Here is a 23084-nt window from a genome sequence, read left to right on the forward strand (position 1 = left end):
GTTTGCGCCTTGGACTACGACTTTGGACACCAGAGTTTGAATCCCACTCAGCCATGGAAACCCGTTGGTTGGCCTTGAGTGCCACATTTTTTTGGGGGGGCTGTTTTTCCCCGCAAGATTGTAGAATTCACTCCAGGTTTTAGTTTGAATCTGCAGTCGGCCATGGAGACTTACGGGGTGGCTTTGGGCGGGGTCACACTCTCTCAGCCTAAGAGGAAGGCAGAGGCAAACCTCCTCTGAAGAAATCTTGCCAAAAGAAACGCATATGATAGGTACTCCTTAGGGTCCCCATAAGTCAGAAAAGACTTGAAGGCACACAAAACAACAGCCACATCTTTTTTGGAGGAGGGGGGGAATAAACTTTTGGAAGAAGAAAACTAATATTATCCTGGCCCCAGTACAAGGGATAGGGCACTGCATACTGTCTGATCTTGGAAGCTAAGCAGAATCAAGCCTGACCATCTGGAGCAGGGGTAGGCAACCTGCGGCCCGCGGGCCGGATGCAGCCCGGCGAGGCTTTGGGACCAGCCCCAGCCCGGTCCTGCCGCCGATTGCCGCCAGGGCCTTTGGCCTCTTGCATGCAGGAGCAAGGGGGGGCAATTGTCTATAGGCGCCTCAGAAACATGCATTTATATTAACATTTTTTAAAAAAATCAGCAAAATTTTGCGTGTCCTCCACTTTTTTAAAAAAAGTGTCCACCATTTGAAAATGTTGTCCTACATTTGTCCCAGTTTATTTATTTATTTATTTAATTGTTTAAAAAACTATTTAATTATTTATTTTTTGGCTCCGGCCCCCCAGTTGTCTGAGGGACAGCAACCCGGCCCCCGGCTCAAAAAGGTTGCCTACCCCTGATCTGGAGGATCAAGGTTTGGGAATCACTGGTGCAGATGCATCCTTTTGCTGCTTTGCAAGTGCAACCTGTGGAAGATCCCATTGACGCTGAGGGATGGGGGAGTGCTGTGCTTCCCCCTCCAGAGAGTTGGTACATGCCAAAAAAGGAAGGAAGGAGAAAGAGAGTGAGAGTGGGAAGGATGCTGCTTCTGTGTACCGTTGCCATGGAGACGCAGCGCTAGTGGCGCAGCAGGGATGATGGAGAGGGAGTCTGTGAATGGCTCTTGACGTTATTGATAAAAGGTAATAAGAAAGGGAGAGGGAGGGAGAGGGGTCATTTTTTAGGTGGGAGGGACCTTAGCACTGGCTCCTGGGGAGCCTCTGCACTTCAGAAATGGTGCAGTTTGGCCCCACTTTCATTGCCTATCCTATGGAGCCAGGGCAGTTAAAGCAGTCTCAGACTGGATTATTTTTGCAATGTGTTTTGGAGCTAAGAAAATCTTAAACTCAAGTACAAAAGTAACCTGAACTAATATTCTGTCCCTCTTTCTCATGGTATCTTGGGTGTTATGGGGAATGGACTAGAATGCTCTAGCAGAGGATTCAGCTATAAGTCTATAAACTATAAAACTATAAATGCAAACTATAAATCCCAGGACTCATTAGGATGGAACCATAATTACTTCAGTGGTGTGTGTGTGTGTGTGTGTGTGTGTGTATAGATACAGATATATATAAAACTCTAACTCCATACTGCTGGTAAAACCAATGATAGCAACAGTTAATTATGGAAGAATGGTCCAAAATACATTGCAGAAATAATCCAGTTTGGGACCACTTTAAATGCCTCACTGCTAGGGAATCCTGGGAATTGTAGCTGTGGCCCCAGAGAAGGCTAAATGTCTCATGAAACTATAGTTCCTAGCACTGAGCCAGGGAATCCAGCAGTCTCAAATTGGATTGTTTCTGCAGTGTGTTTTGTCTTGATCTCATTTGTCTTAACAGCTAAAAGATTGTGTCCCGTGAAAAAAATGTATTTCTCTGTTTATTTCCAAACATTTTGTAGCATGGCTGCAAACCAGCCAACCTCCAAAGGGCTGACCCAGCCACACATCCACTACTCCTTTTTGCAAACAGCATCGGAAGGGTTGTCACAAAATGAATCGGATTCAGAAAGCCTCGCTCAAGAGATAGACTATCAGCTTGAACTTCAGGAACGGATCCATAAGATGGAGAAGATGGTGTACCAGTCTGGTGGAGAGCTGGAAGAAGACAGTTTGGAGGAAAACAGCTTGGAGGAAGACAGCTTGGAGGAACAAGGCCTGGAAGATGATGGAGGAGGATCGGATATGGAAGAAATGCAGATTCCCAGTGGAAGCATTGGTGGGAAGGAAAACTGTAGCAGTGCAAGGTAAACTTGATCATTTCTGCAATTCAAACAAAGTGATTCCATCATGTTCCTTGGTTCAGTCAGGCTGATCAGTCTGAGGAAGGACCTACAATAAGGTGTAGCCGGTGAAGCAAAGAGCATATTTAGTCCGGTGTTCCCAACTGTGGATGATCCTCCTCCCAATGGGGTATTCTGCAAGATCTGCAAATGCCCTTTTGTTTTTCCAGGGCTGCATTCCCACTTGCAAATAAATCGCTTTGTGAACCAAATCGATGGATTGGTTCGGCAGCAAAGCGTGGTTCACATTTGCCCCGACTGCATTTTCTTGCTGCAAAATAAAATAAAATAACCCACTTGTGGCTCACATTCATGAATGAATCGATTCAAAATGGACCCGCTCCAGCCAGCCAAAGAGCAAATTTAAATCGATTCCGATCTACATCTAGTTCAGACTTGGGTGGAATCAGTTTATCCAAAAAGATGCTGGAAAAATCAGTGTCAGAAAGACGCGAGTTAAATGGGTCTAGTGCATGGCCTCCCCTCTCCGAATCGTTTCAGCGATTTGGTTCAAGTGCGAACCAGGGTCATTTAAACTGGTTCAAACCAATTTCCAATCTTATTTAAAAGGTAGTGGGAATGAGGCCCAGAATGCCCATAGATTCAGTCCCTGAACCCCACCAACCGAAGTAGGTATAGTCATTTGCTGTTGTTGCTTTGTGCCTTCATTTCCAACTTCTGGTGAGCCTAAGGTGACCCGATCATGAGGTTTTCTTGGCGCATTTCTTCAGAGGGGGTTTGCCATTGCCATCCATTGAGGTTGAGAGAGTGTGATTAACCCAAAGTCACCCAGTGGTTTTCATATCCAATCTTTGGTTCGGTATAGGTGTAGTTCTTTTCATTCCCAGTGCTGTCAATGGGATATTTAAAAGATCAACAGATTCTAAGCTTGGAGAGAAAATGCTGCCCTATTAAGCAGGTGCAGGTTCAGAACCTAACCTGCCCTATGACACTTTGGCTGCAACCAAACATCCTTTCAGCATAGTGTAAAAACTTGCATTCAGAGCTATGCTGCACCTCCACAATGCAACCTCCATGCTGAATAGCAACATTGCACAACACACATCAATCACTGGGTGCTTCTTTGCAATACACTTTCCACAATTGCAATGCGCAAAAGATAAATGAAATGCAACTTCATTTCCGGCCCTGTCAGCAGAATATGTCAGTTGTTGTTGTTATTTTTATTTATTTATTTATTTATTTATAAAGCACTGTAAATTTACACAGCGCTGTACATATAATCTTTTTAATCAGACGGTTCCCTGCCCTCAGGCTTACAATCTAAAAGACACGACACAAAAGAAGGGAGTGGTGGTGGGGAAGGGGATGAGGTCCAGCAGTTCTTCTCTACCTCCAAGGCCTGGACCAAGGCTGATGGACTGGAGGGAGGACTTGGCTTCTCGGAGCTAGCCTGCCTTTCTCTCCCTCAAGATGGTGGCTGAAGGGAGGGCTTTTCTTCTTTCAGGCAGGCAGTTGGAGCTAGCCTGCCTCTCTCCCCCCAAGATGGAAAATTTTGGAAAATGATTTATTTTGAAATTAAGAAATCGATGTCTCTGTCGCTTAAGTTTTCGCCTGAAGTCTTCTTACTCAATATAATTGACCTAGATAGTGAAAAAAAATCTGGTAAAACTTTATTTTACATGTTATCAGCTGCAAGGTTTATTTATGCTCAAAGATGGAAACTAAAAGAGATCCCGACGAAGGAAGATTGGAGATTTAAACTCATGGATATGATGGAACTGGACAGACTCTCTAGGGGAATAAGAAATGAACCATCAAATTCATTTGTAGAAGATTGGGAGAAAGTAATTAAGTACTTCCAAAACTCATGGGGGAACATAGGTAGTCTAGGTATGAATTCTTTTTAAGGGAAAAATGCTTAACACTTATATGGTTTATTAACTGGGAAGTTTTACATTGTTTAACAGTAATGATCCTAATGTTACGCACTCTGAGGCTAAGATTGTAGAGATTAGGGTGAAGATGTTATTCTATTCCGTTTGCTTTATTTTTCTCTTTCTGATTTAAACAGAAAACAAATTATAAATAACGTGAACTTAATTCTATTTTAGATAATTAGAACAATAGATATAGAATTAAAGGTTTCTGATGGTAGGGAAGTAGTGAGTGAAGACTGTATGAAAAGGGGGGGTTTAGGAGAGAAGGGAGGGGAAATAGGAGAGATAGAGGGGAGAATGGGAAGGAGTAACATAGGTATGATCATTCTGAGAGATCGATGTACTCTTCTTACTCCATGTATGACTGTTGTATGTAAATTTTTAATTTGTTATTTGGAAAAATGAATAAATACTATTTAAAAAAAAGATGGCGGCTGAAGGGAGGGCTTTTCTTCTTTCAGGCAGGCAGTTGGAGCTAGCCTGCCTTTCTCTCCCTCTCAAGATGGTGGCTGAAGGGAGGGCTTTAATTCTTTCAGGCAGGTTCACAGTATTATATCATATAGTAGCGTGGATAAACTATATATGGCAGACAAGCCTTTAGATAAATCAAAATATGAACTTTATTGAACAAAGGGTTTAAACAGATATGACTTGAACTAAACGGTAGCAAACAGCTGTTAGTTCAGGCACATGTTACTTTGTTACATTTGTACTCTTTATTTCATTACTGTTATTTCTCTTTCCCCAAATAGTCTTCAACCACCTAAGGACTTCCCTGTCCCTCTTTAGGTAATTCTTTTTACTAACTCAGCCACCAAGGCTATAATATCTCTCAAGAAATAATGTAACCGAAACCTCTCTTTTAAAGTCTGGCTACCCTGAGTCTCTCTTTTCTAGACTCCCCGAAACTAATACAGTCCCTCTCTGGACAAAGCAGTTCCCTAACTGACTATTCCCTCAGGAATGTCTGGAACACAGCCCTCTCTTGGACTTGACTGTTCCCTCAACTACTGGACACCAGCCTCCTCCCTCAAGAGTCTAAACCCCAACTGACGTTCTAAACTGTCACAGTTCCAACTGACTCCCAACTGTCAGCTCGGGATTTTTAAAAGTCCCAGCCCACAGTCTATATCATTGGCTGGTCCTCAGCTGCCTTCTGAGTGGTTGGTTTTGGAGTCAATCCATCACAAGGGGTGACCCTCTATTTAATAATAATAATAATAATAATAATAATAATAATAATAATAATGTTTATTTATATACCGCTTTTCCACATTAGATCAAAGCGGTGTACAACAGGAAGTACAATACAAAGTTAAAATAAAACATAACAGGCCTCTCTCCCCCTCAAGATGGTGGTCAGAAGGAGGGCTTTTTCTTCTTTCAGGCAGGCAGTTGGAGCTTGCCTGCCTCTCTCTCCCCAAGATGGTGGCTGAAGGGAGGGCTTTTCTTCTTACAGGCAGGCAGTTGGAGCTAGCCTGCCTCTCTCCCCCAAGATGGTGGCTGAAGGGAGGGCTTTACTTCTTTCAGGCAGACAGTTGGAGCTAGCCTGCCTCTCTTCCCCAAGATGGCGACTGAAGGGAGGGCTTTTCTTCTTTCAAGCAGGCAGTTGGAGCTAGCCTGCCTCTCTCCCCCAAGATGGTGGCTGAAGGGAGGGCTTTTCTTCTTACAGGCAGGCAGTTGGAGCTTGCCTGCCTCTCTCCCCCCAAGATAGTGGCTGAAGAGAGGGCTTTTCTTCTTTCAGGCAGGCAGTTGGAGCTAGCCTGACTCTCTTCCCCCAAGATGGTGGCTGAAGGGAGGGCTTTTCTTCTTACAGGCAGGCAGTGGGAGCTAGCCTGCCTCTCTCTCCCCAAGATGGTGGCTGAAGAGAGGGCTTTTCTTCTTTCAGACAGGCAGTTGGAGCTAGCCTGACTCTCTTCCCCCAAGATGGTGGCTGAAGGGAGGGCTTTTCTTCTTACAGGCAGGCAGTTGGAGCTAGGCTGCCTCTCTCCCCCCAAGATGGTGGCTGAAGGGAGGGCTTTTCTTCTTACAGGCAGGCAGTTGGAGCTAGCCTGACTCTCTTCCCCCAAGATGGTGGCTGAAGGGAGGGCTTTTCTTCTTACAGGCAGGCAGTTGGAGCTAGGCTGCCTCTCTCCCCCCAAGATGGTGGCTGAAGGGAGGGCTTTTCTTCTTACAGGCAGGCAGTTGGAGCTTGCCTGCCTCTCTCCCCCAAGATGGTGGCTGAAGGGAGGGCTTTTCTTCTTACAGGCAGGCAGTTGGAGCTAGCCTGACTCTCTTCCCCCAAGATGGTGGCTGAAGGGAGGGCTTGTCTTCTTTCAGGCAGGCAGTTGGAGCTAGCCTGCCTTTCTCCCACCAAGATGGTGGCTGAAGGGAGGGCTTTTCTTCTTACAGGCAGGCAGTTGGAGCTAGCCTGCCTCTCTCCCCCCAAGATGGTGGCTGAAGGGAGGGCTTTTCTTCTTTCAGGAAGGCAGTTGGAGCTTGCCTGCCTCTCTCCCCCCAAGATGGTGGCTGAAGGGAGGGCTTTTCTTCTTTCAGGCAGAGGCTGTTGGAGCTTGCCTGCCTCTCTCCCCCAAGATGGTGGCTGAAGGGAGGGCTTATCTTCTTACAGGCAGGCAGTTGGAGCTAGCCTGCCTCTCTCCCCACAAGATGGTGGCTGAAGGGAGGGCTTGTCTTCTTTCAGGGAGGCAGTTGGAGCTAGCCTGCCTCTCTCCCCCCAAGATGGTGGCTGAAGGGAGGGCTTTCCTTCTTCCAAGCAGGCAGTTGGAGCTAGCCTGCCTCTCTCTCCCCCAAGATGGTGGCTGAAGGGAGGGCTTATCTTCTTTCAGGCAGGCAGTTGGAGCTAGCCTGCCTCTCTCCGCACAAGATGGTGGCTGAAGGGAGGGCTTTTCTTCTTACAGGCAGGCAGTTGGAGCTAGCCTGCCTCTCTCCCCACAAGATGGTGGCTGAAGGGAGGGCTTTTCTTCTTACAGGCAGGCAGTTGGAGCTAGCCTGCCTCTCTACCCCAAGATGGTGGCTGAAAGCAGGGCTTTTCTTCTTACAGGCAGGCAGTTGGAGCTAGCCTGCCTCTCTCCCCACAAGATGGTGGCTGAAGGGAGGGCTTGTCTTCTTTCAGGCAGGCAGTTGGAGCTAGCCTGCCTCTCTCCCCACAAGATGGTGGCTGAAGGGAGGGCTTTTCTTCTTACAGGCAGGCAGTTGGAGCTAGCCTGCCTCTCTCTCCCAAGATGGTGGCTGAAAGCAGGGCTTTTCTTCTTACAGGCAGGCAGTTGGAGCTAGCCTGCCTCTCTCCCCACAAGATGGTGGCTGAAGGGAGGGCTTTCCTTCTTCCAGGCAGGCAGTTGGAGCTAGCCTGCCTCTCTCTCCCCCAAGAAGGTGGCTGAAGGGAGGGCTTTCCTTCTTCCAGGCAGGCAGTTGGAGCTAGCCTGCCTCTCTCCCCCAAGATGGTGGCTGAAGGGAGGGCTTTTCTTCTTACAGGCAGGCAGTTGGAGCTAGCCTGCCTCTCTCCCCCAAGATGGTGGCTGAAAGGAGGGCTTTTCTTCTTACAGGCAGGCAGTTGGAGCTAGCCTGCCTCTCTCCCCACAAGATGGTGGCTGAAGGGAGGGCTTTCCTTCTTCCAGGCAGGCAGTTGGAGCTAGCCTGCCTCTCTCTCCCCCAAGATGGTGGCTGAAGGGAGGGCTTTCCTTCTTCCAGGCAGGCAGTTGGAGCTAGCCTGCCTCTCTCCCCACAAGATGGTGGCTGAAGGGAGGGCTTTCCTTCTTCCAGGCAGGCAGTTGGAGCTAGCCTGCCTTTCTCCCTCTCAAGATGGGGGCTGAAGGGAGGGCTTTTCTTATTTCAGTTATGCTATGGTGAATAAATTGCCCTGCATGTTTAGCATGACTTACGCATGAGGACACTGGCAATAAGATAGGCATTGCTTGCCTTATATAGGCTGAGTCTCCCTTATCTGAAATGGTTGGGGGCAAAAGCGTTTAGGATTTTTGGAGGTATTTTTTGATTTTGGAATATTTGCAAAAACATAATCTTATTGATGGGCATCCAGGTCTAAATATGATACTGATTTATGTTTTGCATACACTTTATACACTTAGCCTGAAGGTAATTTCATACATAATATTTTAAAAAATAATAATTTTGTGCATGAAACAAAGGTTGTGTACATTGAACTGTCAGAAAGCAAAGGTGTCGCTATCTCAGCCAACCATGTGGATAATTCTGCATTTGGGGCTATTTGGGATTTCAGGATTCAGGAGAAGGGATACTCAACCTGTATATTGAATTGTTTTTAAGTTCCTATACAAATACACTCAAAACATATTAAGAGTGACAAGAAATTAAATTTATTCAAGTGCAACCTTTCTGTCTTGTATTTTTAAGCATTTTTTAAAGTTCATTTCTCTCTTTTAATGGCTTGGACACCAGGGCTGCCTTCATTTTATTTCTTAGTAAATGTCTTTCTTTTTCTCCTTGGCTAGACAATGCAGACAGACAGCTTATAAGAGGTTACATGAACAGAGTAGTGAGTGAATAGCTAGCTGTAAATGGCCATAAGTTCCATTGATTTCTAGTAAGTACACTTAGGGCTGCAGCTTTCAAGAGTTTTTAAAATGCAGCTAGAAAAAGTTACCATTTGGAAAGATGTTTGGGAAAGTGCCAATGGAATAGTTGTCCTATTTCATTCAATAACTGCATAAATGGAAGATTTATATGTGTGTTGTGGGTCTTCTTTTAAAAAAAAATCCAGAGTGGTTGTTTTGTCTTCCTCGCTTGCTTTGATAGATGCATTAATTTGCCTAGTCTGCGCAAATAGAAATTGGATTTCTTGCGTTTGCCGAAGCATTGATGCGGCGTCAATGTGAAATAATTGTTGTTTAAAAGGATTAAATTAAGCCCGAATTAAAAAACGATAAACACATTCCATTTAATGGTCTACTTAGAAATGAATGTGGCAAAAAGAAAAGAGGGCTAAATTATTAATAGCGCACTTTCATATGCCTCCTCAATGGGCAAAGTGGCTGGTTATTGACCATTTTTTCCCCCTGCAAGTGGAAAAGGATGTTAATTGTAGAGGAAGCATGCTCCAGATTTAGTGGAGGGAGGTGGGTGGGTTCCTAACTGAGCACCACGCTTTTCATTAAATGGAAATTTGATTTTATGTACTTTCAAATTATCACAGTATGTACTCAAATGGAGTCCATTAACAGTGACAAATATACCATAGGACTAGGATGCTCCCTGCCTGCTTCCGCTTTGAACTAGGCATTTAAAGAAGAACCCCAGCATCTCTGATCTCCCCCATTTTAGGAACAGGGAGTCAATGTAACCCTTATTCAGTGGACAAACTGGGTCTGGGTTGGAGGTACATAATACAGAATAATAACTTTATTACGGCCATTTGGCCAGCACAGGTTGGAGGTACAGTATTGAGAGAGAGGGGTGTGACGAAGTTCCTTTCTGTTGTGGCAGGCGCCTGGGACTTTTGTTATCCCACCACTGCCAACCAATTTATATAATGAACCCCCTTTCTTATGTGGCAGGTTCACAGTATTATATCATATAGTAGCGTGGATAAACTATATATGGCAGACAAGCCTTTAGATAAATCAAAATATGAACTTTATTGAACAAAGGGTTTAAACAGATATGACTTGAACTAAACGGTAGCAAACAGCTGTTAGTTCAGGCACGTGTTACTTTGTTACATTTGTACTCTTTATTTCGTTACTGTTATTTCTCTTTCCCCAAATAGTCTTCAACCACCTAAGGACTTCCCTGTCCCTCTTTAGGTAATTCTTTTTACTAACTCAGCCACCAAGGCTATAATATCTCTCAAGAAATAATGTAACCGAAACCTCTCTTTTAAAGTCTGGCTACCCTGAGTCTCTCTTTTCTAGACTCCCCGAAACTAATACAGTCCCTCTCTGGACAAAGCAGTTCCCTAACTGACTATTCCCTCAGGAATGTCTGGAACACAGCCCTCTCTTGGACTTGACTGTTCCCTCAACTACTGGACACCAGCCTCCTCCCTCAAGAGTCTAAACCCCAACTGACGTTCTAAACTGTCACAGTTCCAACTGACTCCCAACTGTCAGCTCGGCATTGTTAAAAGTCCCAGCCCACATTCTATATCATTGGCTGGTCCTCAGCTGCCTTCTGATTAGTTGGTTTTGGAGTCAATCCATCACAAGGGGTGACCCTCTATTTAATAATAATAATAATAATAATAATAATAATAATAATAATAATGTTTATTTATATACCGCTTTTCCAAATTAGATCAAAGCGGTGTACAACAGGAAGTACAATACAAAGTTAAAATAAAACATAACAGGCCTCTCTCCCCCTCAAGATGGTGGTCAGAAGGAGGGCTTTTTCTTCTTTCAGGCAGGCAGTTGGAGCTTGCCTGCCTCTCTCTCCCCAAGATGGTGGCTGAAGGGAGGGCTTTTCTTCTTACAGGCAGGCAGTTGGAGCTAGCCTGCCTCTCTCCCCCAAGATGGTGGCTGAAGGGAGGGCTTATCTTCTTTCAGGCAGGCAGTTGGAGCTAGCCTGCCTCTCTCCCCCCAAGATGGTGGCTGAAGGGAGGGCTTTTCTTCTTTCAGGCAGGCAGTTGGAGCTAGCCTGCCTCTCTCCCCCCAAGATGGTGGCTGAAGGGAGGGCTTTTCTTCTTTCAGGCAGGCAGTTGGAGCTAGCCTGCCTCTCTCCCCACAAGATGGTGGCTGAAGGGAGGGCTTGTCTTCTTTCAGGCTGCAGGCAGTTGGAGCTAGCCTGCCTCTCTCCCCACAAGATGGTGGCTGAAGGGAGGGCTTGTCTTCTTTCAGGCAGGCAGTTGGAGCTAGCCTGCCTCTCTCCCCACAAGATGGTGGCTGAAGGGAGGGCTTTTCTTCTTCCATGCAGGCAGTTGGAGCTAGCCTGCCTCTCTCCCCCCAAGATGGTGCCTAAAGGGAGGGCTTTTCTTCTTTCAGGCAGGCAGTGGGAGCTAGCCTGCCTCTCTCCCCCAAGATGGTGGCTGAAGGGAGGGCTTATCTTCTTTCAGGCAGGCAGTTGGAGCTAGCCTGCCTCTCTCCCCACAAGATGGTGGCTGAAGGGAGGGCTTTACTTCTTTCAGGCAGGCAGTTGGAACTAGCCTGCCTCTCTCCCCACAAGATGGTGGCTGAAGGGAGGGCTTATCTTCTTTCAGGCAGGCAGTTGGAGCTAGCCTGCCTCTCTCCCCAAGATGGTGGCTGAAGGGAGGGCTTTTCTTCTTTCAGGCAGGCAGTTGGAGCTAGCCTGCCTCTCTCCCCCCAAGATGGTGGCTGAAGGGAGGGCTTTTCTTCTTTCAGGCAGGCAGTTGGAGCTAGCCTGCCTCTCTCCCCACAAGATGGTGGCTGAAGGGAGGGCTTTTCTTCTTTCAGGCAGACAGTTGGAGCTAGCCTGCCTCTCTCCCCCCAAGATGGTGGCTGAAGGGAGGGCTTGTCTTCTTTCAGGCTGCAGGCAGTTGGAGCTAGCCTGCCTCTCTCCCCACAAGATGGTGGCTGAAGGGAGGGCTTGTCTTCTTTCAGGCAGGCAGTTGGAGCTAGCCTGCCTCTCTCCCCACAAGATGGTGGCTGAAGGGAGGGCTTTTCTTCTTCCATGCAGGCAGTTGGAGCTAGCCTGCCTCTCTCCCCCCAAGATGGTGCCTAAAGGGAGGGCTTTTCTTCTTTCAGGCAGGCAGTGGGAGCTAGCCTGCCTCTCTCCCCCAAGATGGTGGCTGAAGGGAGGGCTTATCTTCTTTCAGGCAGGCAGTTGGAGCTAGCCTGCCTCTCTCCCCACAAGATGGTGGCTGAAGGGAGGGCTTTACTTCTTTCAGGCAGGCAGTTGGAACTAGCCTGCCTCTCTCCCCACAAGATGGTGGCTGAAGGGAGGGCTTATCTTCTTTCAGGCAGGCAGTTGGAGCTAGCCTGCCTCTCTCCCCAAGATGGTGGCTGAAGGGAGGGCTTTTCTTCTTTCAGGCAGGCAGTTGGAGCTAGCCTGCCTCTCTCCCCCCAAGATGGTGGCTGAAGGGAGGGCTTTTCTTCTTTCAGGCAGGCAGTTGGAGCTAGCCTGCCTCTCTCCCCACAAGATGGTGGCTGAAGGGAGGGCTTTTCTTCTTTCAGGCAGACAGTTGGAGCTAGCCTGCCTCTCTCCCCCCAAGATGGTGGCTGAAGGGAGGGCTTTTCTTCTTTCAGGCAGGCAGTTGGAGCTAGCCTGCCTCTCTCCCCACAAGATGGTGGCTGAAGGGAGGGCTTATCTTCTTTCAGCCAGGCAGTTGGAGCTAGCCTGCCTCTCTCCCCCCAAATTGGTGGCTGAAGGGAGGGCTTTTCTTCTTTCAGGCAGGCAGTTGGAGCTAGCCTGCCTCTCTCCCCACAAGATGGTGGCTGAAGGGAGGGCTTGTCTTCTTTCAGGCAGGCAGTTGGAGCTAGCCTGCCTCTCTCTCCCCAAGATGGTGGCTGAAGGGAGGGCTTTTCTTCTTACAGGCAGGCAGTGGGAGCTAGCCTGCCTCTCTCACCCCAAGATGGTGGCTGAAGGGAGGGCTTTACTTCTTTCAGGCAGGCAGTTGGAGCTAGCCTGCCTCTCTCCCCCCAAGTTGGTGGCTGAAGGGAGGGCTTTACTTCTTTCAGGCAGTCAGTTGGAGCTAGCCTGCCTCTCTCCCCCCAAGATGGTGGCTGAAGGGAGGGCTTATCTTCTTACAGGCAGGCAGTTGGAGCTAGCCTGCCTTTCTCCCCCAAGATGGTGGCTGAAGGGAGGGCTTTTCTTCTTTCAGGCAGGCAGTTGGAGCTAGCCTGCCTCTCTCCCCACAAGATGGTGGCTGAAGGGAGGGCTTATCTTCTTACAGGCAGGCAGTTGGAGCTAGCCTGCCTCTCTCCCCAAGATGGTGGCTGAAGGGAGGGCTTTTCTTCTTTCAGGCAGGCAGTTGGAGCTAGCCTGCCTCTCTCCCCCAAGTTGGTGGCTGAAGGGAGGGCTTTTCTTCTTTCAGGCAGGCAGTTGGAGCTTGCCTGCCTCTCTCCCCCAAGTTGGTGGCTGAAGGGAGGGCTTTACTTCTTTCAGGCAGGCAGTTGGAGCTAGCCTGCCTCTCTCTCCCCAAGATGGTGGCTGAAGGGAGGGCTTTTCTTCTTACAGGCAGGCAGTTGGAGCTAGCCTGCCTCTCTCCCCCAAGTTGGTGGCTGAAGGGAGGGCTTTACTTCTTTCAGGCAGGCAGTTGTAGCTAGCCTGCCTCTCTCCCCCCAAGATGGTGGCTGAAGGGAGGGCTTATCTTCTTACAGGCAGGCAATTGGAGCTAGCCTGCCTCTCTCTCCCCAAGATGGTGGCTGAAGGGAGGGCTTTACTTCTTACAGGCAGGCAGTTGGAGGTAGCCTACCTCTCTCCCCCCTTGATGGTGGCTGAAGGGAGGGCTTTACTTCTTTCAGGCAGGCAGTTGGAGCTAGCCTGCCTCTCTCCCCCCAAGATGGTGGCTGAAGGGAGGGCTTATCTTCTTACAGGCAGGCAGTTGGAGCTAGCCTGCCTCTCTCCCCCCAAGATGGTGGCTGAAGGGAGGGCTTATCTTCTTACAGGCAGGCAGTTGGAGCTAGACTGCCTCTCTCCCCCCAAGATGGTGGCTGAAGGGAGGGCTTTTCTTCTTTCAGGCAGGCAGTTGGAGCTTGCCTGCCTCTCTCCCCCCAAGATGGTGGCTGAAGGGAGGGCTTTACTTCTTTCAGGCAGGCAGTTGGAGCTAGCCTGCCTCTCTCCCCCCAAGATGGTTGCTGAAGGGAGGGTTTCAGCTGAAATGAAAGGCTGAAATTTCCTTGCAGTAGGTTTAGAAATGTAGCTGTTCACCCCCATTTGGATTCATTGTACCATCACGACACACTTGTGCCTTGCTCTTGGATTAAAATGCAGTATGCCTCTTACAGGATCATATTCCGTTGTTTGAAACAATACCATTGTTTTTAGCAAATGGTGACCCATCTCTGGGTTTCTGGCGCTTCAAAATAGCTCTTCTCCACGCTTCTCATTTACAGTTATGAATAATCGTGGTTGGCGGTAGATCCATCCCCCAGCTTAAACCTGCAGGAATATTAATAATAATTTCTGGACACTAGCATAGCTAGTTACAGACATTAATTTATGTTTAATGGATTAATATAGTCAAGTAGTTTCACTATAGTAAATATATCAGAGCAGCTATCCTAGAATTGGGAAAATGGCCTCTGTAGGCAACAGGCACAGTAGCTTTGATGAGCTTCTATTGTTCATGGCAGAGACCTAGTTTGCCTGCACTGCTGGGGATCTAGGTAGTATCTACACTATAGAAACAATCTAGTTTGACAGCCATGGCTCCATCAGGCAGAACCCTGGGTTTTGCAGTTCTGTTAGGCACCAGCACTCTTTGGCAGAGAAGGCTAAAGACCTTGTAAAACTGCAAATCCCAGGATTCCATAGGATGGAGCTCCAGCACTTAAAGTGGTGTCAAGCTGCATTATTTCTACAGTGATAATGCAGTCCTAGAGTAGTAGTAGTATTATAAGAGGTCAAGTGCTGGAGGCCAGCTACTAGAAGTCCCAGTTTGAGATACTCTACCACCGTCTTTTAGGGCCAACCAAGTAATGGAAGGATGGAGAACTTGCAGCCTTACAGATGTTGTTGGACTACACCTCCCATCATCTCTCAGTAATGACCATGCCAAGTAAAGTTGATGGGAGCTACTGTCTTAACAACATCTGGAGACTCATGTGTTTCCCCAATCCTGATGTAATAACTGTTTGAACCAGGAGCTGGGAATCTCCAGATATTAATGGGACTATAATTTCAACATCTGTGTTGAAATTTCAACATTTTTGTTGAAATTGTAGCCACATCCATGTCTGATGGGATTTTTTTTTTCATATTTAATTTTTTATTATTTACAGTCGGGTAAATCACAACGTTTATAACATAAGATTTTTTACGTTTGATCCAGAACATAAATGACAACATATGCTAAGATTAATTATCATCTCTTATTCGATTTTTAAACTCTGTTACCTTTCTATAACCAGTTACATTAAATATACAGTACAGTCTCACATTCTTCTGCGTTTTTAATATGCAATATTTCCTAAGTACCTCTGGTATCCGAGCTCCTTTTTCTACTCCTATCGTTAACAATACTACATTTATTTGATGAAACTAGTTGATATGATGGAAACTGACAAGTTAACAAGCAGACTAAATCAGAAGGACGTTCAAACCATAGAGGGAGACTGGCTCCCGGTTACGAAATTTTGCAAATCAAGATGGAGTTAAGGGGTAGATAATAAGGAGGGGAGGATAACTTGACATGGATTTGACAAATCATGGAAGATATCAGAAATTTTGGACTGGGACTGATAGGATTTGTAGCCCAGTGACATCTGGAAAGTTGCCAGTCCTCTACCCTGTTTTAAGCCTTGGCGAATATGTTTTCTATTTGGCACAATCCAGCCTTCTTAAACAAACTTATGAACTAGATTTTATTTTCCTTCTGTTTGAAGCTATGACTGCAGTGTGAAACTGGTAATGTTTAAAAGTGTTGTTTCTGAGTCCAAAGTTTCCCTTTTGTTGCCTTTTTTCATAGCCAAGAGGAAGGAATGGACAGGTACAATCGCAACTGGAAGAAGGATAAAGAAAGTGACAGCTCTGCTGAGTTAGAAGACTCACATTGGGAAGATGAAGACAGCTCACCCATCCTCTCCTTCGATCTGATACACGAAAGAGCACAAAATAAATCCCCTAGTTTTGACAGAGAGAGCTCACATTCTTGTGATCATGCTACACATGCCAAGAAGGGATCTTCCAGACCATCTAATAATAAAGAAGAAGAGGTAGTTTGCCGCTATAACCAGAGTCCTAGTGTACACGGTGACAGCTTTTCTTCTCACGTTAAAGAACACAAGCCCAGACCTGAAAAGGACTTTGTAGAAAAGAACAAACTCACCTTGGGATTAGCAACCCCACCATCCAATTCGTACCTTCAGCGCCATGGTAAAAAGCAAAGGAAAAATCGTCCAGGACAGGTAAGCAGATGGTTTCTACTCAGAACATCTAATAGTAATTCTTAGCCTTTTTTACCACTTTAGGTGCCTGTTTGCTCAGAAGTCTGCGTCTTGAAAGGTTTTGCCCCTTAGGCTTCATCTATGCTGAATGAGGGGTAAAGTCTCAGGGGCAGTAAAGCATGCTCTGCCACTTTAAACTGCAGGGGAAGAGGTCACTTTTTGAATTCTTCTTTATGTTAACTTTTAAAAAGAAAAACATATCACTGCAAGAAGTAAGCTAGCAGCTTAGTTTATATCTTTCTCTCTAATGTAGTGCACTTCTGTTTAAAAAGAGCTCCTCCTGAGTTCAGTGGACTGTTCTTCCAGGTAAGTGTGTATAGGATTGCAGCCAAAACAAAAATACGTACATACGCTTGCTTAGTGTGAATTGTGTGAGGAATCACCCCCCTTGGCCCCCTGCATCCTGTTCTGTCATCCCCCTCCTCCTCCTTCATGCCATCTCACCCCTCTGCCACCCTGCAACCCATCCTATCATTCCCATTATCCCCTGCCTTCTCCTGCATCCCGATCCTGGCCCCAGTGACCCCCAGTGAGCTATCCCATCATCCCCTGCCTTCTCCTGCATCCCCATCCTGGACCCAGGGACCCCCAGCGAGCTATCCCACCATCCCCTGCCTTCCCCTGCATCCCAATCCTGGACCCAGGGACCCTCAGCGAGCTATCCCATCATCCCCTGCCTTCTCCTGTATCCCAATCCTGGCTCCAGTGACCCCAGCGAGCTATCCCATCATCCCCTGCCTTCTCCTGCATCTCAATCTTGGCCCCAGGTACCCCCAGCAACCTATCCCATCATCCCCTGTCTTCTCCTGTAACCCAATCCTGGCCCCAGAGACCCCCAGTGACCTGGCCCCAACAACCCCCAGCGAGCTATTCCATCATCCCCTGACTGCTCCTTCATCCCGATGAAAGATGACAGGGAAGGGACAGGGAAGGAGGACAGCGTCCAGAGCCCCACTGAGCATGTGCAAGGGTGCCGATTCAAATCGTTGAACCCTCCGGTGTAGTAATACAATATGCACTCACTCCCCTTTGCTTGAATCCACATTATGTGACTTGCTTGGAATAGAACTGACTCCACTTCCCCCTCAGTTCGGAAGGGCAGCGGAAAGGCAACCAGGTGTGGTAAAACATCATGTTTTAACCTTAATTCACATTGCTAGACAGGAGTGACTCTGGATCTGATGTGAAAAAACATCACGCTTTGCATTGCTAGAACAGGAGTGACTGCGGATCTGAGCTGCAAACCCTCCTACGTGTGATAAGGTCCTTTTTTCCCCTCCTTTATCTCTGGTTTCCTCACCAGACCATGAAAAAGATGTTTAACTTCATATAGACAAGGTCTAGGAAGCATTCTGCCCACAATGTTGTTTTTGTGCTTCTTCCATCAAATCAAAGGAAGGAAAGATGCAGCATGAATTGTTACTCTGGAAGCTTCCAAGAATGATGATACTCTGTTTAGAGAAGTTGTACAACCCTACCATGCCCATATCTTTTAAACATTTTTAAAGCAAGTAGTAGATTTATTGCCCCTTCTAGTTTCATTTTGCTGTAGGTCCTAGGGGTTAGAAATTGGACTGTGTTTACTCCCCAGGCTAGAGTAGAGTTAATTTGGACATCTCTAATTTAAAAGTGTTATTGTTCTTAATTAAAATATGTTGTATACTCCATCTGCCAAATAACAAACACTTGATGTAAACTCCTGTACACACTAGAGGGCACTGGTTGATTTACAGAAGGTGGAGATGGTGTTTCTTTCCCTGGCAGCAACACTGGAAAAATGTTGGCTTTCTGTCTGGAATTATATCTGGTGACGTCTATGGCCAGATTTTCAGGCAGATGAAATGTATGTTGATGCTATTTCCACGACAGAATTCAAAATATGTGTGATGTGCTCTATTTTACTGTAAGCGTCATTTTTTTTTCTTTGAAAGTGTATATTGGGATTCATGAATCCTGTAAATTAGTGCCCTGTCACTATATCATTGGTTCAAGTTGAACATTGTTTTCCTTTTGAGGGAGAGAACAGGCTGGCTTAATGTCATCAGAGGCTAGCCTGAAAATAGAGGGTCCTCCCTCCATAACTGTCATCTTTTGGCCGGTGAGGGAGAGAACAGGCTGGCTAGCCTGAAGATAGAGCCCCCTCCCTCCATAACTGTCATCTTTTGGCCGGTGAGGGAGACAACAGGCTGGCTAGCCTGAAGATAGAGCCCCCTCCCTCCATAACTGTCATCTTTTGGCCGGTGAGGGAGAGAACAGGCTGGCTAGCCTGAAGATAGAGCGCCCTCCCTCCATAACTGTCATCTTTCGGCCGGTGAAGGAGAGGACAGGCTGGCTAGCCTGAAGATAGAGCGCCCTCCCTCCGTAACTGTCATCTTTCGGCCGGTGAGGGAGAGAACAGGCTGGCTAGCCTGAAGATAGAGGGTCCTCCCTCCGTAACTGTCATCTTTCGGCCGGTGAGGGAGAGAACAGGCTGGCTAGCCTGAAGAAAGAGCGCCCTCCCTCCGTAACTGTCATCTTTCGGCCGGTGAGGGAGAGAACAGGCTGGCTAGCCTGAAGAAAGAGCGCCCTCCCTCCGTAACTGTCATCTTTCGGCCGGTGAGGGAGAGAACAGGCTGGCTAGCCTGAAGATAGAGGGCCCTCCCTCCATAACTGTCATCTTTCGGCCGGTGAGGGAGAGAACAGGCTGGCTAGCCTGAAGATAGAGGGCCCTCCCTCCATAACTGTCATCTTTCGGCCGGTGAGGGAGAGAACAGGCTGGCTAGCCTGAAGATAGAGCGCCCTCCCTCCATAACTGTCATCTTTCGGCCGGTGAGGGAGAGTTCACCAGGCAGGTCCAGCTTCATCAGGACTAGGCTGAAGGAAGGAGACTCGGCCCTCCATAACTACCATCCGCCGGCCTGAGTTCATCAGGGAGGTCCAGCTCCATCAGGACTAACCTGGAAGAACGAAGAAATCTCACCTAGTATTTTCTTAAACATATTAAAATCAGCTTTCTTATTGTCTAAAGCGTATGTTTGATTACATTTTCCTCTGTGTAACACATTTGGAGGAGGACAAGGTGATTCCTATCCAAGAATTCAAACTACTTCTGTCTTACTGACTAATTCTGATTGGATCAGATCCAAATAGTCAGTTGCCCTGTTGCTTCTTCTTTCTCCAGTAACAAACCATTCACAGGGAAAGTAAAAATATAGAAATATTAGTTAAAAAATTGACCGAAAAAATCCTGGGTCGACCTAACCACTGGTCAATGTAAGTAATGTACTTTAACTCTTTCCCTCCCCAAAAAAGGAATTGTGTCCTTTTCTGAGTAGAGTGACAAAAGACGAGAGCTTAGTCTGTCCCAGAAACACCTACAAGAAGCACTGGCCTCCTCTATTCTCTCTGCCATGGTACCGCTTCTGGCCTTTTTGAATGCCTGTGTAGAAAAATGGTGGCATTGGCAGCTTCCCCTCAAAGGAGCACCAAGGGAAATTGGGCTTTGAAGGATCTGAATAAGACATTTGTGTACGTTTGTGAGCTTTGCTGGTTTAAAATCAGATACAACTATCATAATTAAAGGCCACCATCATTGCTAATGTAGCTGACATTTTCTTGGTCTTTTCATCCTTTTTGACATGCGTACATTTTTGTAGCCCCATTTGTGCCTGGTCACTTCCACCAAACATCACGTAGCCACCATTTACAGTCGTTCCGTCTTCATCTATCCAGCCTTTGGGGTGAGCACAAATACTTAGGCCTGCAGGAATTTGGGAAGTTAGCATTGTTTTCCTCTGCTTTATCCTTTCCATCCTTTGTTACATGCCCCTAAGTTTTACCCTTGAGTTATCCATGGGTGATATCAAAATCCATAATTTTGGCCCCAAAACTTGTCCTCAATGTATACACGAGGTCAACGTATAGTTGAGTGTATACACTAAGTACAGTTTGTAGGAAGGGGAGTTAACCATTTCCCCTCCCATACTATAAAGATGACAAAAATATCCCCCAACTGCTATTTGGCATGGGAAGGGATTATCTGGTGGCATACATGTGAACTTTTTTCCTGTGCCAGATAGCAGTGTCCAGAGTAGGTTGCTGGACTGGAAGTATCCATAGAGAAAAGGATTACGTCCTTCACACTTTCCCAGATGCCTTAGTCCTGAGCAGATCTCCTAGCACTTGCAGCCAAAGGTAATGTACACATCGCTCTCCATGTCCACTTAAATAGTGTGCACCCAAAAGAATATAACGTGCAAAGCAACCCTAAAACGAGGGATCTTTGAACATTTTGGAGGGAAAGACTCTCTAAATGCTAATTATTGTTGTGGTTGTTGCTCCTCCTGATGTGATTGAATGTGTATATACACCTGCGCTGGGCTGTACAAATCTCGGATGAAGTGAATGTTTCCCTAATTCACATCATATTTTCTAAAGCATCAACTTCTTTTGCAGCGCTGCCTGATTCTCTAAGAACCTGATGATGAGTTTCTTTGAGAGGGAGAGAGGGAGGGAGAAGTAGAAGGGCCTATCTAGCTCAGCTGTACTCAGTGTGAGTTGCTTTTCCTCCCTACAAACCCCTTACTTCAAAGCGAGGAACATAATGTACAATTTTTTAATGGCTCTAGACCAAGGCACTCAGACTCTCTGTGCTCTGTGCCTTACCTCCGTGTAAACACCTAATCAAGATTGCCTGCGCTCCAACAATAGCAGCCAAATGCAATTCGAGAACCACGAGCCTTTGAAGTCCTCCCTGCAAAGGCCGGTTTCCTAGTCCGGGATAATGACATGTCGTGATTGCTGTCTTTGTTGTATCTTTTCAACAGAGAAGCAATTACAGGCCTCAATTTAACAGAATAGACATTACACAGCTTATGATGCTCAAAATGCAATTTCATTTGATCATTTTCTCAATTTGATTGGCATTAATAGAACAGTTCGCCCAAAAAAAGGAGAAAAAAAGGCAGGTCGAAGTTGTGTCCTGTTCCTCTTTCAAAGAGATAATGCAGAAGTATTCTCTACCTACCAGGCGCACTAGCAGTGTGCTGTGTGCAGCATCTGTATCATAAAACATTTTTCTCTCTCTGATGGGAAATCTGTCTATTTCCATTTGTTTTGGAACTTCAGACCCGAGGGTGGCTTCCTAATATTTTCTGAGCTGCCCTACAATACCATGGAGGCTGATAGACTCAGTTATTAATTAGTGCTTGGGATCAATGAGATTCAGCAGGAGGATCTATTACACAAGCCAAAGGCCCCCTGGAAGATATCATTCGGAATCTCACTTAGTTTCATATTGGATGGGATGCCTCCTGTAGACCCAGCCATAAATTGGCATTCTGATCCTCACTATGCACAAGGCAAATGGGATCACAGTAGCAGTGGCTGCATTATCACTCCTTTCTGGGCCACCATAGGGTTGGCACATGAAAATGTATACCCATAGCAGGACTAAGGGCCAGTCCTGCCATTAAGCTGAGTAAAATAGGCAACAGATGCTGGGACGGCAGTAGCCATACCACTTCCTGGCTACTCCTCCTCAGTTCTGCCATCCCAGCCATTCCCAAGATGAGTCCTAGAGCAGATGAAGCCTAAAGCCTCCCTGGAAGCCAAGATGACTTAATTGAATCTGTCATACTTTGGCCACATCGTGCGAAGGCATGAATCATTAGAAAAGACAATGATGCTAGGAAAGGTGGAAGGCCAGATGGTTAGACTCAATCAGGGTAATTCAGGGCCATGAGCCTGTAGGATCTGAGCAGAGCAGTTGAGGATAGGGGAACTTGGAGATGTCTCATCCACAGGATAGCTATGAGTCGAGGCCGACTTGATGACCATTAACAAAAACAGCAACAACAACTGCCATTCCCCTCTGTTGGAGAGAAACAGACTGTGTGTTGTTTACCGCATAAAGTAGCCTTGTGTCCCCAAATGCATTGGAGGGTTCTACTTCATTACCATTGCTGAAGTAAAGTTCCCCCAGTTCATTTTGATTCTGTTTGTGGAACGGGGTAGGCATAATCTTGCCCTTTGCCTTGAATGGTAAAAAGCATTAAGCTGGCCCTGACAGGCTCTTGTTGTATGTACTATATTGAAAAGGAAAGTATTCCCTGGTAGTATAGAAGTTGAATCACAGAATTATATAATTAGAAAAGAGCACAAGGACCATCTTGTTCAACCCTCTGCCATGCAGGAACACACAGCTCAATCTGTCCTGAGAAATGGCCATCTAATCTCTGTTTAAAATCTCCAAAGAAATAGAGTCTACCATTCTCCAAGGCAGTCTTTTCTACTGTTGGACAGTCAAGACATTCTTCCCAAAGTTTAGGTGTATTCTCTTTTCTTGTAATTTGAATACACTGGTTCATATTCTCATCTCTCAAATGGTAGAAAACAAGTTTATCGTCTATCAGACATCCAGATGGCTAGCCTATCACCTCTTTGTCTTCTCCAGGCAAAATTTATCCAGCTCCCAAAGGTATTTCTCATGGGGCTTGCTTTACAGATCTTTGATCACCTTGATCAGGAGCTTTTGGGACCACATAACCAGATTAACCAGTCATTTTATTTGGTGAGGCATGATGTTCTTGTGTTAGGCGCTCTTCCATTCCACGATGTACTCCTAATATATCTTGATGGCAGGAGGGAGTAGAATTTGTCTTTCATAACTTTCAGCTATTGGCACTCAATTAGTAGCGACAGTCAACTTTTTATCCCTAATCTTCCTTGTTTGTTGTTGTTTTGTGCCTTCAAGTCATTTCAAGTCCAATTTATGGTGACTCTAGGTTCTTTTACAGGGTTTCCTTGGCAAGCTTTGTTCAGAGGAGGTTTGCCATTGCCTTCTCATAAGGCTGAGAGCATGTGACTCAGCCAGGGTTTCATGG

General features: G+C 46.4%; 1 protein-coding gene across 4 annotated transcripts in view; it reads left to right on the forward strand.

Annotated features, from left to right (window-relative positions):
* Positions 1-797: 797 nt before the first annotated feature.
* JHY (junctional cadherin complex regulator) overlaps positions 798-23084 on the forward strand; it is a 42335-nt gene continuing 20048 nt past the window's right edge. Inside the window, exons 1-3 of one of the 4 annotated variants that reach the window (XM_089537400.1) lie at positions 798-1138; positions 1902-2246; positions 15744-16182. In XM_089537400.1, coding sequence (XP_089393526.1) covers positions 1113-1138; positions 1902-2246; positions 15744-16182 — 810 coding nt within the window. In that variant the 5' untranslated portion in view covers positions 798-1112. Of the gene's footprint in view, positions 1139-1736; positions 2247-8060; positions 10368-15743; positions 16183-23084 lie in introns of those variants that run through there. The other 3 variants (XM_089537398.1, XM_089537402.1, XM_089537401.1) reach the window with 3 other exon arrangements.

The sequence above is a fragment of the Sceloporus occidentalis genome, unplaced genomic scaffold (assembly GCF_023333645.1).
Source record: "Sceloporus occidentalis isolate IW3139 unplaced genomic scaffold, rSceOcc1.0.p SCAF_9, whole genome shotgun sequence".
NCBI classification, from domain to species: domain Eukaryota; kingdom Metazoa; phylum Chordata; class Lepidosauria; order Squamata; family Phrynosomatidae; genus Sceloporus; species Sceloporus occidentalis.